At 32.0% G+C, this 14,068-nt stretch overlaps 1 protein-coding gene across 9 annotated transcripts in view; it reads left to right on the forward strand.

Annotated features, from left to right (window-relative positions):
* LOC145334908 (multiple C2 and transmembrane domain-containing protein-like) overlaps window positions 1-14,068 on the forward strand; it is a 159,323-nt gene that overhangs the window by 53,755 nt on the left and 91,500 nt on the right. For all 9 annotated transcript variants that reach the window (XM_080180532.1, XM_080180531.1, XM_080180530.1 and 6 more), the window contains 6 exons: window positions 1,920-2,063; window positions 3,676-3,751; window positions 4,531-4,608; window positions 5,380-5,495; window positions 11,986-12,028; window positions 12,920-12,977. In XM_080180532.1, the coding sequence (XP_080036658.1) occupies window positions 1,920-2,063; window positions 3,676-3,751; window positions 4,531-4,608; window positions 5,380-5,495; window positions 11,986-12,028; window positions 12,920-12,977 (515 nt within the window). The remainder of the gene's footprint in view (window positions 1-1,919; window positions 2,064-3,675; window positions 3,752-4,530; window positions 4,609-5,379; window positions 5,496-11,985; window positions 12,029-12,919; window positions 12,978-14,068) is intronic.

Below are 14,068 nucleotides of genomic sequence, written 5' to 3' on the forward strand. Positions count from 1 at the left end.
ATAAGATTTAGATTTTGATACACATTATAATTATTTTCAAAGATTATCTAAATTAAATAAAACATGGGCTCGCTGAAAAAAAAAACAGTCATCGAAAATATGCGCCTTTTAATTTCATGAAAAATTAAAATTATGTCATAATAAAATCTGAGAGTTTATATATTTGAAAAAAAATTAGCTTTTCATAAAAGTTTTCATACTATTGAAATGAACTTTTTAATAAAATTTGTACTGTCTAGTGTCTCGCCAAAGTCTAGGAATAGTTATTTCTCGTATCGTATTATAAACGGCTTTCCGCGGATATAGAATGTACAATTCCGGGGCTAAAAAAACTGGTTTTAATCTTATGATTGTACATTTCTATATTCGTAGAAAACTGGATATAATACGATGCTAGACATAGTTTTTTCGTATGGATGAGAACCGGTTCCTATCCACCGGATTCGAATGAATACGAGAAAACTAAATATCCACATTCATAATTTGTAATATTTGTACTCTTGTATTTGATCACTTTATAATAAGTAGCAACAGGATCTAAAGGTATATGACAGTGGCTGATAAATTGATTTACATTCTCGATAATAATACAAAAATACCTTTTCTGTAAATCAAAACGTTTGAACACTCAACTTAATGAATCAACTTTTCAAAATTCACTAAAGTCTCAAAATTGTTAAGACAACGAATAAGAAAACGTTATTATAGAACATTGGGGAATAGCGTAATAAACAGCCCATTGTCCCCTCTCTCTCTGTAAAAATACAAACGCTTGTGCTTTTTCAGGGAAGGTATTAGGTTCGAATCCCGAACTGCTCAATAAAGAAGATCTATATAGTGCATATATACAAAATTACGTTATGCAAAATTAATGACCAATACACAGTTACCAATAGCAGGCCAGAATACATTTTATTTTACCAATGTCAGTATGACGTCATTTTTGTAGGCACTATAAAAAGATTCTGCCATAACTAAATTTCTTCAAACTGCTTATAATGAGCGAATGGTGCTTAATTTTAAGGTAGTCTATAAGCAAACAAAACTCTTATTAGGATTTCCAGACAAAGGTCTTGTAATCAGGGTGCACTAAAACATGATTTTTTTTGATGATTCAGCTATACAAATCTTACAAATTAATATTAGTGAATTCATTGAATATAACTTGAGAAATGCCAACGTCAGCAAACTCGACACTTTAACCTTACACATAAAGTTTTATTATGCAAACGTATAACAAAAGTATTTGATATTTTGAATGTTTTCAAAGTTAGTTATTTTTATAAATAATTTTGTTTTATTATTATGTCTTAATGGGTTCAATTTGAATAAATCTTGCAATAATTCAGGCATTTTAAGGGAAAAGACAATGGACATTAAATTAATGTACATTTTCAATGATGATAAACAATATATAGGTTTATTTTATTAATTTTGAAGTTTGACTATTTTTGTTGAACCAGCTTTAAGTGCCTCCAAAAAAATGACGTCAAACAATAAAATGACCAATGATAGGCCAGTATACATTGTAATTGACCAATGGTAAAATTTGTACTGGCTTCTAATTGGTCATTTATTGTATGACGTCATTTTTTTGGCGGCACTATACGATGTCTCATTTGGTTTAATAAAAGTTATATATGAGGAAAACCTTAAATGTTGAAAGTGAACCCAGTAAAAGTGTCTGACTATGACGTCAGAAAAATATTAACAATTAACCAATGAGAGACCGCTATTATTTTACCATTGGTCAATTACAGTGAATACTGGCTTCTCATTGGTTAATTGTTATTTTTTTCTGACGTCATAGTTTGACACTTTTACGAGGTTCTCGAAAGTAAAAATATTCTTTCATTTTGTTTGCAAAATCATCAGATTCTAAAATATCTACTCAATGTCCGATCCAATCCTTATTTTAGATAGAATCAGATAATCGATCCCGACCGGACAGTCCTGTTATTATCCGCAACCGTGCGCCAGACAGTCCTTTTCCTGGCCGCGCAAAGGGGGCATTGGCGGCCGCAGGGGCCCCGCAAGATTCAACTGATGATCTTGATCTAAAGGTATGAAGAAAAACATATTTCTTATGTGGTTTAAATCAGAATCGTGCATACGGGGAGTGTATACAGTGTTCCACCCCCCTAACATTAAATATACACCCTTCCTTTTGTTTTTCATACATCCCCCTAAACCCCCCTTAATTTTGGTTTTTAAGAGAGAGAGGGGACAATGGGCTGTCTATTACACTAGTCACCCAAGTTTTATAATAACGTTTTCTTATCTTTGCTTAACATCTTTGGAGACTTTATTGAATTTCAAACTTTTCAACCACTAATCTTAATCTACAGAAGGGGTTGTTTTGTGTATCATCATTGGGGACGTACATCAATTTATCAGCCATTGTCTTATCCCTTTTGATCCCTAAATTTTGCCCCATTTTCCAATGTTAAAGGCAACACATTATTTGGTACAATTTCATAAATTTTCTTGATTATCTATTTTATGAAAACAGATTTTTGGAAAAATGCAAATTTTCAGAAAATGCAATTTAGAACATGTTTGAAGAATTTGATAATTTTATTAAACAATTTTCATCAAAATCATAATGATGCATTTTTGTAATCATTGGAATAAGTTTTTTTTAAACATTGAACATTTTAAACAGGAAGTCAATAAGAAGTAAAAATAATCTCTTCAATTATTTTGAAAATATTTTATCAGAAAGATAAAAATTATTTAATGAGAGTTTAGAGAATGATATTTCAATCTAATCTTGATTCAATATTTCCCTCTAAACAATTTTCAGACAGCTAATAGCAGAACGGATTTCTGAATTTCGGGGACAGAATCATTTATATAAAATCCATTGTCCCATCACTCACTGGAAGTTATTTTTGTTTTATTGTTTTTTAAAATGTATGTCAAATCGGTTTATGCCTTCCGAACTAGTTTACGAATTTTTCTTTAGAAACTATTTTCTCGTATTCATTCGAATCCGGTGGATAGGAACCGGTTCTCATCAATACGAAAAAACTATGTCTAGCATCGTATTATATCCAGCTTTCTACGAATATAAAAATGTACAATCATAAGAAAAAAAACAGTTTTTTTAGCCCGTGCCTTCGGCACCTCGGGGCTAAAAAACTGTTTTTAATCTCATAATTGTACATTCTATATCCGCGGAAAGCCGTTTATAATACGATGCGAGAAATAACTATTATTGCCCTGATTTATTAGCATCTTTATTGGGATATCTGCTTAAACCTTTTTTGATTGTTTTTTAGAGGAAAACAGCCTAAAACTAGAATGTCTAAATGGATATTCTCTAAATGGCAGACCAAATTGGTCCAGCGGTTACCATGATCTTAAGCTTCAGACGGATTTACAAACAGACAACGTTCTACATTGTTAAATACTAGCGGCTACGCCCCTAGAGGCCTCTAGGATCACTTCAGGAGCGGGGAGTTGAATTCGATAACCCAATTTTTTCTAGGGGCGATATCTCTTGAAAGGGTGGTGGTACCCTCCAACAAAATAGTTATTAACCTTCCCAGGACATAGGAGAAACTACACTGTAATGGAGAACCATGTTAATTCAGTGGTTAGCGAAATCCTATTCAGACAGACAGACAGGCAACATTCTATTACTTTATTATAAGGATGATTTTCTTTTAGAATGACGGCAATATTGTGACAGACAAAAGTGGAGCAACAAAGGAAAGTGATAGAGCCTCTATAACTACAGATTTCGGTAAGATACTTTTTCGAAATAGTTCGAGATGCGAATTTAAAAAATCATGGGCCATAGCGTTTTGTTGTTGACTCTAGCCTAGAGAAAAATATCTAGAAAAAAAAACACATTGAGCAAACCCTTTGATTGAATGATCAAGAAGCAGCTTATAGTGGCTGATAAATAATGACGTCATGCAATACAAATTACCAATGCATGATAGGCCAGTATACATTTGAATTTGCCAATGGTAAAATCTATACTGACCTATCATTGGTCATTTGTATTGTATGATGTCATTTTTATTAGGCTTTATAAGCTGCTTCAATAATTTTTTGCTAGTTCTTTTTTTCAAATGGGAATTTTTAAATTCGCTAAAACAAGTAATAATAAATGGACTTAATTTCGACGAAAATATCTTGCTAATTAGGAAATGTTATTCATGCTATTGACAAGAAAATCACCATTTAATTGTATATTAACACAATCTTCTTATTATATAAAGTACTAAGCTCTTTTTGTAACGAAGGTTCTCGCTAATCGATATGATTCTCCTTTATTGTGAAGCTTCGTATAGGTCCATGGAAGGTTCTTAACTATTTTGGGGGAGAATATCATCACCCTCCCAATAAAAAATGATCCCTCCTTCCAAAATATGTTTTTATTATCTTTATCTTTTTAAAACTCAAATTGAAGATGGGGGGGGGGGGTCGACTTTTCCCCCTCTCATTTCAAGTGCCCCTAGAGACTTCTAGGAGGCGTAGCCACTAGTACAATTACAAAGAATTTATCTATCTAAGGTTCAATCCAAGGAAGTACAAGTAGATTAGAGAATCAAACAAGTTTGGATTCTGCCATTAATCCAACTAGCCAACAAGGTAAATTGCAATGTTGCTTCAACTTAACTTTTTTTACCATTTTTTATTAAATAATCTTTATCTATCTGTCCATTTGTCTATCTATCTGTCTTCCTAAATAGATATTAGCTAACTTCTTTGTTATTCCAAGACAATATGTTTTTATTATTATTTAAATCTCATCAACGTAAAATACTATTTTTCCTTTCGTGAGGGGAGTTTCGTCGTATGTTCACAGTAGATTTTATCCTACTTCTAGCCCCTGCGGGGATTCTAACCCTGCGTGTCAATCACCTAACCTAAAAAAACGCCTCTAGAAGAACTTGAGGGAATTGGCAGAAGAATATTTTTTTCGAAGGGCGATTTTATTTGGGGTGTTTGAGGCACCCTCCTCCAAGACACAATTTCTGCAAAGGAGAATCATATTGGTTCAGCGGTTAGTGAAATCCTTCGCTACAAAGAGATAGACATCCTATTACTTTTATATTTCCTCCTTTCTATCTATCAATCCATTAAAGGAGGGTACATCTGGGCAAGAAATTACAGCAAAGCTATTTAAAACAGGAAGAGGGGCAATAGACTGTTTACTACACTAGTCCCCAAAGTTTTATAATAACGTTTCCTTATTTATTGGCTTAAAAACTTTGGAGACTTTTATTCAAATTTGATCGTTTGGTTAATTAAATTGAGTGGCTGATGTACATCAAGTCATCAGCTATTGTCTTATTACTTTAGATCCCTTATTTATTAACCTATATGTTTATGGCATCCATTATCCATCTATCTATCCAGGTACAAGCAGTCAAGTAGCCGGCAAAGAGGGTACGCCAGCACGCAGCTCAACTCCGCAGCCAAGCATTCCGTTTTTCCGATGCTCAAGCGAAGCCAAGAATCCGAATTTAAGACAGGTAACTTTTTTTATTTTGGTTATGCCTTATCGTTTTTAGAATCTTAATGACTACGTTTAAAATAGACATAAATCAACTTTTTAAATGAACAAACCGTCATTTTAAGAATTGAAGTCTTGTAATTGCAGTGGTATGAAAATGATACTTTTAAAAGTCTGAATACGATAAGATTAATCGAAATTTGAGAGATTCTAAAATTTCAATACGTGTTTGTAAAGTTGCTATGCATTTAAATCGCCCAAATGAATAAAAAATCAAATTTATAAAACCCAAAAAATGTTTCTACAATCGAAAAATACCATGAAAAATGTTTTAGCATTTTATTATTTGTTGCAAAAATTAAATTGTGCATCTTATCTGATAAAAGGGACAAAATAGCATCAAATTTTGTCAAACTGCACTGATTGAAAACACATAGATTTTGGAAGAAAACAAGGATGACAACATCCAAAAAAGTAAAGCTCTGAAACAGTAGAACAAACGAACATTAACACCTGTAGAAAACTTAATAATCAGAATACACTAGTCGCCGGAAGGAAAAAGCAGTTTTTTGAAAGGGGCTATCTGAGATTATTACAGATTTTGATTTATACATATATAGACAAATGAAAAATGCAAAAAACGAAATCAAAAGCGTTCCTTCTTGGGAGAAAATCCGGGAAAAAGATTTTAGCTTTTTTTTAACCTAAAATGCACTCTGGCAATCCTGCAAAAAATATACAGACATTTCAAAAATGGCATTGCTCAGCACCTAGAAGTGGTAGAAAAATGCTACGCATACCATTGGAAAGCTCATAACCTCTATTTTTAATATTGGTATATAACGTTTTTGTACTATTATCAGTTTTTGAGCTATCCTCTGAAGTATACACAAGTTTTAAAAATGCAGTTTTTTCCTTGAATTATAAGTTTGATACTAGTTACACAAACCTTTTTAAAATTATATTGCTTAGCACTTAGGAGTTATATAATTGTTTTATATAGGTACACTTGTATATTTTGGGTAATTTCAATTTTAGCTTAATTAAAAATTGTCTTTGAAATGCATATAGTTTGTAGTAAGAACCAAGGAGGGAGGGTGGAGTTTATACTCTTATAGGAAATGAAATGCAGTATAAAATTTTCCCCTGGATGTTTTTGGGCTTGTTGTTATAGTTATTAACCTGATTTTTTTAAAATTACATGATTAAATATACCAGTAAAACTTTGAAAATTGAATTTTGGCACTTTCCTTCTAGAGGCTAATGGGGTAAAAAAGTCCCTAAGACACTAAAATCTAATGTCTGAGCTTATTTTTAGAGATATCAAGCTAATTTTTTTAATGTAAACCTTTTTTTGCATAATTTAGCTAGGGAGCCACTAAAGATTTCATTTTGGCACTTTCCTTCTTGGGGCTAGTGGGGTATTTCACCCTCCAAAACACTAAAATTTAAGACTTGAGGTTTTTTTTAGAGATATTAAGCTGATTTTTTAATGTAAACTTTATCACAAAATTAAGCTATGTAGCAACTAAAGATTTCATTTTACACTTTCTTTCTGAGGGCTAGTGGGGTGAAACAACCCCCATTTGTTAAGTTATAAAATACAAGGAAGGGGGGGGGGGAGTTTATACACTTATAGGAAATGAAATTTAGTATAAAATTTTGCTCTGGATGTTTAACCCTTACAGATCGGGGGGGGGGGGGGGGGGGGGGGCTCAAAGAGCCCCCCCCTCTAGTTTTTTCAATCTCATTTTTTTTGTAGGTAAGATGGAGAGCTGTAACTTCATGACTTTTTAAGTTTAGTAATTATACGTCGGCAAGAGTTGATTTTATTTAGATATCTGCTCTGTGTCGGTCGTGGTGTCCGGTCAAAGTCGGTTGGGTAGCAAAAAAAATTAGAAAAAAATTCTAAATAAATCTTAATTTCTACATTATGACTTTTGTGTATAAGGTAGAAACCTAAAATTTTTTTGGTGAATACTTAGATATCAATGACCATCTGAGAAAAGTGGTGTTATGACCGTTTGACCGCTCCCTGACCGACTTTATGACCGATTTTTGTCCGGCTTTTACTACAGACATATATCATGAATATCGTGGCTTGTATTACAGCTAGAGACCTATAATTTTTTTTGGTAAATCCTTGAGCAATAATAAACAAATAAAAATATTAATTTGCGCCGCAAACCGCCGTTTTACCGCCGTAACCGCCGAAAATGGCGGTTTCCGTTATTTGCCGTTTTTCGGCGATGATCAGAAAAAGTAATTTTTTTGTTATGAAAAATAAAAGTTCGTCCTAAAATTTGGTCATCCTAGCTGCAAAATTGGCCGCTCTACAGCTGTTTAAAAATTTAGCGGCTGGCCGCTAAAAAGCGGCTAAGGAGTGGTCTGACTGCTATGACTAGAAAAAGTAATTTTCTCTAAAAATACACATGAACCACCAGAAAAAAATTTTACGTCTTTATCTGTACCAGGAGCCGAGATAGAGGGGGGGGGCTCTTTGAGCCCCCCCCCCCCCCCCCGATCTATTAAGGTGGGAATTGGGGCCCGATCTGTAAGGGTTAAGATAGTTGGTAAAGTTATTAACCTGGTTATTTTTGTAAAATCTCTTATATGATTTATTATCAATAAACATTAAGTTTAACACTTTCCTTCTAGTGGCTAGTGGGGTAAAACTTCCCCCAAAACTACTAAAACTGGGCTTATTTTTAAAAATATTGGGCTGATTTTGTTAATGAAAATTTTTTTTTTAAATAACTTAACTAAATAATCACTTTAGATTTCAATTAGGTACCTCTTTTAAGGACTAAATTACTTTTTTCTATGATGTGAAATAAGTTTTCATTAAAGTTCATCATAAAATCTTTGAAAATAAGCTCAGAACTCATAATTTTTGTATTTTAAGGGTGTTTTACCCCACTAGACTCTAGAAGGAAAGTGCCAAAATGAAAACACATTAGTTCAATTATGTAAAAAATGTTTACATTAAAAAAATTAGCTTAATGTCTTTAAAAATAATCTCATCTTATAACAAATCACATCGTAGAATCAACTTAAAAAAAATAACTATAACAACAAGTCCAAAACAGCCAGGGCAAAATCTGATACTGACTTATAATTTTAATATGTTTTAGGAAGTCCCAAGAAGGAAAGTGCCACATATGGCTACATATCTAAATTATGAGAATAAATTTTATGTTATAAAATTATCTTCATATCTTTAAAAATAGGCTCATAACTTTAAATTTTAGTGTTTTGGAGGGTGAAATACCCCACTAGCCCCAAGAATGAAAGTGCCAAAATGAAATCTTAAGTGACTACTTTGCTAAAATATGTCCAAAAAAATTTACATTAAAAAAATTTGCTTGACATTAAATATGACCAAAAATGTTTACATTAAAAAATTAACTTAATGTCTTTAAAAATAATCTCATATCTTATAATTTTAGTGTTTTGGGGGCTGTTTTACCCCACTAGCCCCTAGAAGGAAAGTGCCAAAATTCAATTTTCAGAGTTTTACTGGTGAATTTAATCATATAAAATATTTTACAAATGAATCCAATCAATAACTATAACAAAAACAACCAGAGCTGGATCTTTAAATCGTTTAGTGGTGCGCTGAATCGGTGCGATCCAGTTCAGCGCACCTAGATATTATTATATTTCAATCTTTAAATCAAAATGGAATGGGCGAATCAGCGCGCCCAGTGGATCACCCCAATTCAGGGCACCACTAAACAATTTAAAGATCCAGCTCAAGGCAAAATTTTATACTGCATTTCATTTACTAGTGTATAAACTCCCCCCTCCCTCCTTGGTTCTTACTAAAAACTATATACATTTCAAGCTTAAATTGAAAGTACCTAAAATATACAAATATACCTATATACCAAATACACTTTTGTTCATTCTATGTGGACTATATATAAAATAATTATATAACTCCTAGGTGCTAAGCAATATAATTTAAAAAGGTTTGTGTAACTATATAGTATCAAACTTAAAATTCAAGAAAAAACTGCATTTTTAAAACTTGTGTATACTTTAGAGGATAGCTCAAAAACTAATAATAGTACAAAAAAGTTATATACCTTTCTGAAAACTAGAGGTTATGAGCTTTCCAATGGTATGCGTAGCATTTTTCTACCACTTTTAGGTGCTGAGCAATGACTTGTTTAAAATGTCTTTATATTTTTTGCAGGCTTGCCAATGTGAATTTTAGGTTAAAAATAGCTAAAAATCTTTTTCCCGGATTTTCTCCCAAGAAGGAACGCTTTTGATTTCGTTTTTTGCATTTTTCATTAGTCTATATATGTATATATCAGAATCTGTAATAATCTCAGATAGCCCCTTTCAAAAAACTGCTTTTCCCTTCCGGCGACTAGTGAATATTAATGTATAAAAGTTACCTAATCCAAATTGAAAGTAAATTTGTTGAATAACTGCCAAATACAGGATAATGTTTAAGGCCATACATACATTTTTAGGATTTGATTATAGAGATTCTTCGCCTATATCATTGTACTTTGTTGTCCTAGAAATCAGTATTCCAAAAAATACATCAATCAATTGAAAACACGTAGATTTTAGACAAATTTACATAAAATGATATTTTCATCGATTAAAATAGTAAGAAAAATTGTTAATTTTAACTTCAAGTTGAACCCATACCGGATATTAACCAAAACTGTACCGAAGCCCCAAGTTACTACAGGGATCTAACCTAACGATAGCAAACCTTTACTATCCTAACCTTTGTAATGGCAAGTATGTTAAATCTGTACAATCCCATGTAGGCAAAAATTTTCTTAGAATCTACTGTTTTTTTCTTTAAGATCCTTCAGCAATTTTGTACTTTTATGTTTACATAAATCCAATATAACAAGGATGACAACATCCATAAAAGCGAAGCTCTGAAACGGTAGGACAAACGGACATTAACACTTGTATAATGTCAGAACTGAATAATCAGAATGCGAATGTATAAGAGTCAAAGCAAAATTGTAAGTAAATTTATTGAAAAACTGCTTGATACAGGATAATGTTTATGGACATACTTACATTTTTAGGACTTGATTATAGAGTTGCTTCGCTTATAAAATTGTACTTTGTTGTCCCAGGAATCAGTATACCAAAAATCAGACCAATCGGATAATTAGGTCACATACAAATTTGTTGTTAAAAATGTAAAAAAATCAACATATTTAAAATGGACGTACGGACATTCTGGTAATGATTATAAAGTTGCTACGCTTTCTAACTCGTACCTAACTATTACAGGAATCACCATGCAAAATTTGAAATCGATAGGACAATTCTAACATGCCTTAATTAACGATAAAAGCTATTTAAAAAAGTAAAAAAATCAATATGTTAAAAATGGACGTACGGTCATTTTGGTAATGATTATAGAGTTGCTACGCTTTCTAAATCGTACCTAACTACTAAAGGAATCACCATGCAAAATTTGAAATCGATAGGACAATTCTAACATGTCTAAATTAACGAAAAAAGCTATCCGTTACGGACGTACGGACGGACGGACGGACGGACCGACCCTAATTATAGAAAAGCTTCGCTTTTAACAAGGATTACAAAATAAATGTAGGTAGAGTAGCAACCATTATTCTGTATAAAATCCAAGTATTACTTAAAAACAAGATGTATTTATGGACATACATACATTTTAATACTTGACTATAGAGATGCTTCGCTACGCTAATCATAAAAAATTCATATAATAAATTGACTCCCATCGATAATATAACAGCTTTGCTTTAAAAAAATAGACAACTCACGTCCTTGAGTAAAATTATAATTTAATCCCCTATTTTTAAGCAAAGTTTTTCAACCACGATGGTTAGTCTGTACCTCTGTCTATGACGGATAAATAAAAGAATAATGAAGGGAATAGTAGCTTTCACAATATTGAGTAAAGTTATGAGTAAGATTCCAGTCAAATTCGCGTATTAAGTCTAACTGTTTTTAATGTTGACCAACTGCATTGTATAATTAAACGCATATTTATAAACAGTTTATTGTGAATAATATTGTGAAAGCTACTATTCCCATTATTATCAATTAGTTCTTTTGGTTTTCCAAGATTAATATAAACAGGCATACTTTATTAGTAAATAATGTTCGGGTGTAGTCCCTTTCATGACGACGCATCATAAGGGGCGTTTAATTGTAAAAGGGATTATGTATACTAATGATCATTTAAACATGTTGATTTTTCAACTATTTAACACAAATTTTTCATATAAGAAAATGTGGTAGTAGTTTAAGTTATGATATTGTGATTCATAAGACAATTTGACACAATATTACAACAATGTACTTTTTTTACAATTTTCAGATTTGAGGTTTATGAGCTTTTATGGCTGTTGTCGTTCTTGTTCTTTACAATATGTAAATATTTGCTATCGCAAAATATAAATCTTGTTATTTTGGTAACAAAAAAAACATATTTTTGTAAAAAAAAAAATTTATAATATTTGTTTTTTTAGGATTCTGGTTCCAGTTTTTTATCACTTTTGTCCAAATCTAAAGGTAATTTTTTTGAAGCAAAGCTTTTTATAACTAAGGTCAGTCCGTGTGTCCGTCAGGAACGATTAACTCTATTCGTGATTTTAGACATGTTAGAATTGTTATATCGATTTTAAGCATTTAAAATATGCTGACAGTAACACTTGATAACTACACTAAGATACACCACAAGGTCTTATTTCTTAACTTGTACCTCTGAGCCAAATTTGCTAATCAACCATCTCATTGTTTTCAATCCTCACCTGGAAATAATACCTTTCCTACTATATAAAGTAGTAAGCGTTTTTTGTCTGTCTTGAACGATCTCGCTAACCGCTGAGCCGATATTGTTCTCCTTTACAGTGAAGCTTCTTATAGGTCCTGGGAAGGTTTTAAACTATTTTGGAGAGGATGTCTTCACCCCCTCCCCCCCAAAAATATTTTTTTACTGTTTTAAAACTAAAATTTAAAATTGGATGAGGTCGACTTTTTCCCCTCCTACCAGTGCTCCTAGAGGCTTCTAGGGGCGTAGCCGCTAGTATTGTATAAGGTATTTAGCTGGTCCAGATTTGAACCAAGTTATATCCTCTTCTCTTATTATAATGTATAGTAAGATCTAACTCATCACCTACAAGATTAATAGATTTTTTCCTTTTTAGATGCCTTTCAAAGCATGGGTATTCCAACATCCCTTTACATTCCAAAAAGGGGGGGGGGTGGAGTATAATTTTAATTTAAAATATATGAATATTCGATGGAAGGAAAATATTTTTTCTATGAGACTTTTCAAAAATTAATAAACATTTGCTTGGGGTCTTTACTTTACTGGATAACTTAATTTATAATACAGTTAAAAATACTTGACAGAATGACATCCTACTACTTACTATAGAATTATTGAAAATTTCTATTCAGGTGGAGAAACCATGGATGATGTTTCACTGGCCTCTCCTTCCCCTCCTCCCCTTCCAAGGTTAGACAAATTACAGGGACATGGGAATAGGAAAATGGCGGCAAAAAACTAATTATGTTAGCTTTATTATATTTGTTTAATTTATCTGCCATTTTCTGAAGCAGTTTTAGCTTATATTTGCAATAGTATTGAACTCCACTTTCGCCTAAAAAAAACGGCAACTCAATAAATTTAGATAATTTCAACAGTTGTTCCAATTTTCGAGCATAAGATAAAATATTTGGATTCTGTTCAGACATTGCACAGTTATAAGCTATTTAGTACTGAAAAGTTTTTTTAAATTTGATTAGAAGTTAAATTTTGTTTTAACTTCAAAACTATTTTGACATAAATTTTTGTTTAACAAACAGTAAAACAATATTAATAGTGATATTAAGTCAATTTTTATCTATAAATGTTTAGGAAAGGTTATTTACCGTATGTTTTAAGGGTATAGGACGTTCAAGCTTTTTAAAAAAATTTTGTGGTAAAGGGCAGAAGGGTTTCAAGAGGTTCATAAAGAATGCTTTAACGTTTTTTAACCCCCAAAGAAATTGTTACTTCGGGTTGTAATTATTAAGGGGATATTGATGGAATATGAAATTTTAAAATTCATTTACTTTGTAACAGACTATCAAGAGGCTATGTATTCAAAGTACAGAAAGGGGCTGCTAGAAAATAGCTTAAAACTATCCCAAGACCTAGATTTGAAAATGAAATAGTCTAAAACCATCACTGGAACTATGCGAAGCTTACCTAAAATTGAGAACCCTTTTCAGTTTAGTAGTTATTAAGATCTTAAGCTTTAGACAGAAAAACCTTACTACTTTATATAATAGGATAAGGACTATGAACCACATTATCCAAATTACCCCCCACACCTGAGGTGGATTCTTAAAAAACATTTGCCCCACTAATCGCTCATTGGGGCAAAATTGTTTTCGTGAAAAATCCACCAAAAACACATTAAAAATCTACAAAAATTAAACAAAATCATATGTTAATAACCCTTCTATGATTTTGTTTAATTTTTGTAGATTTTTAATGTGATTTTGGTAGATTTTTCACGAAAACAATTTTGCCCCACTAAGCGATTAGTGGGGCAAATTTTC

Source organism: Acartia tonsa, chromosome 13 (assembly GCF_053477335.1).
Source record: "Acartia tonsa isolate MP-2025a chromosome 13, ASM5347733v1, whole genome shotgun sequence".
NCBI lineage: Eukaryota > Metazoa > Arthropoda > Copepoda > Calanoida > Acartiidae > Acartia > Acartia tonsa.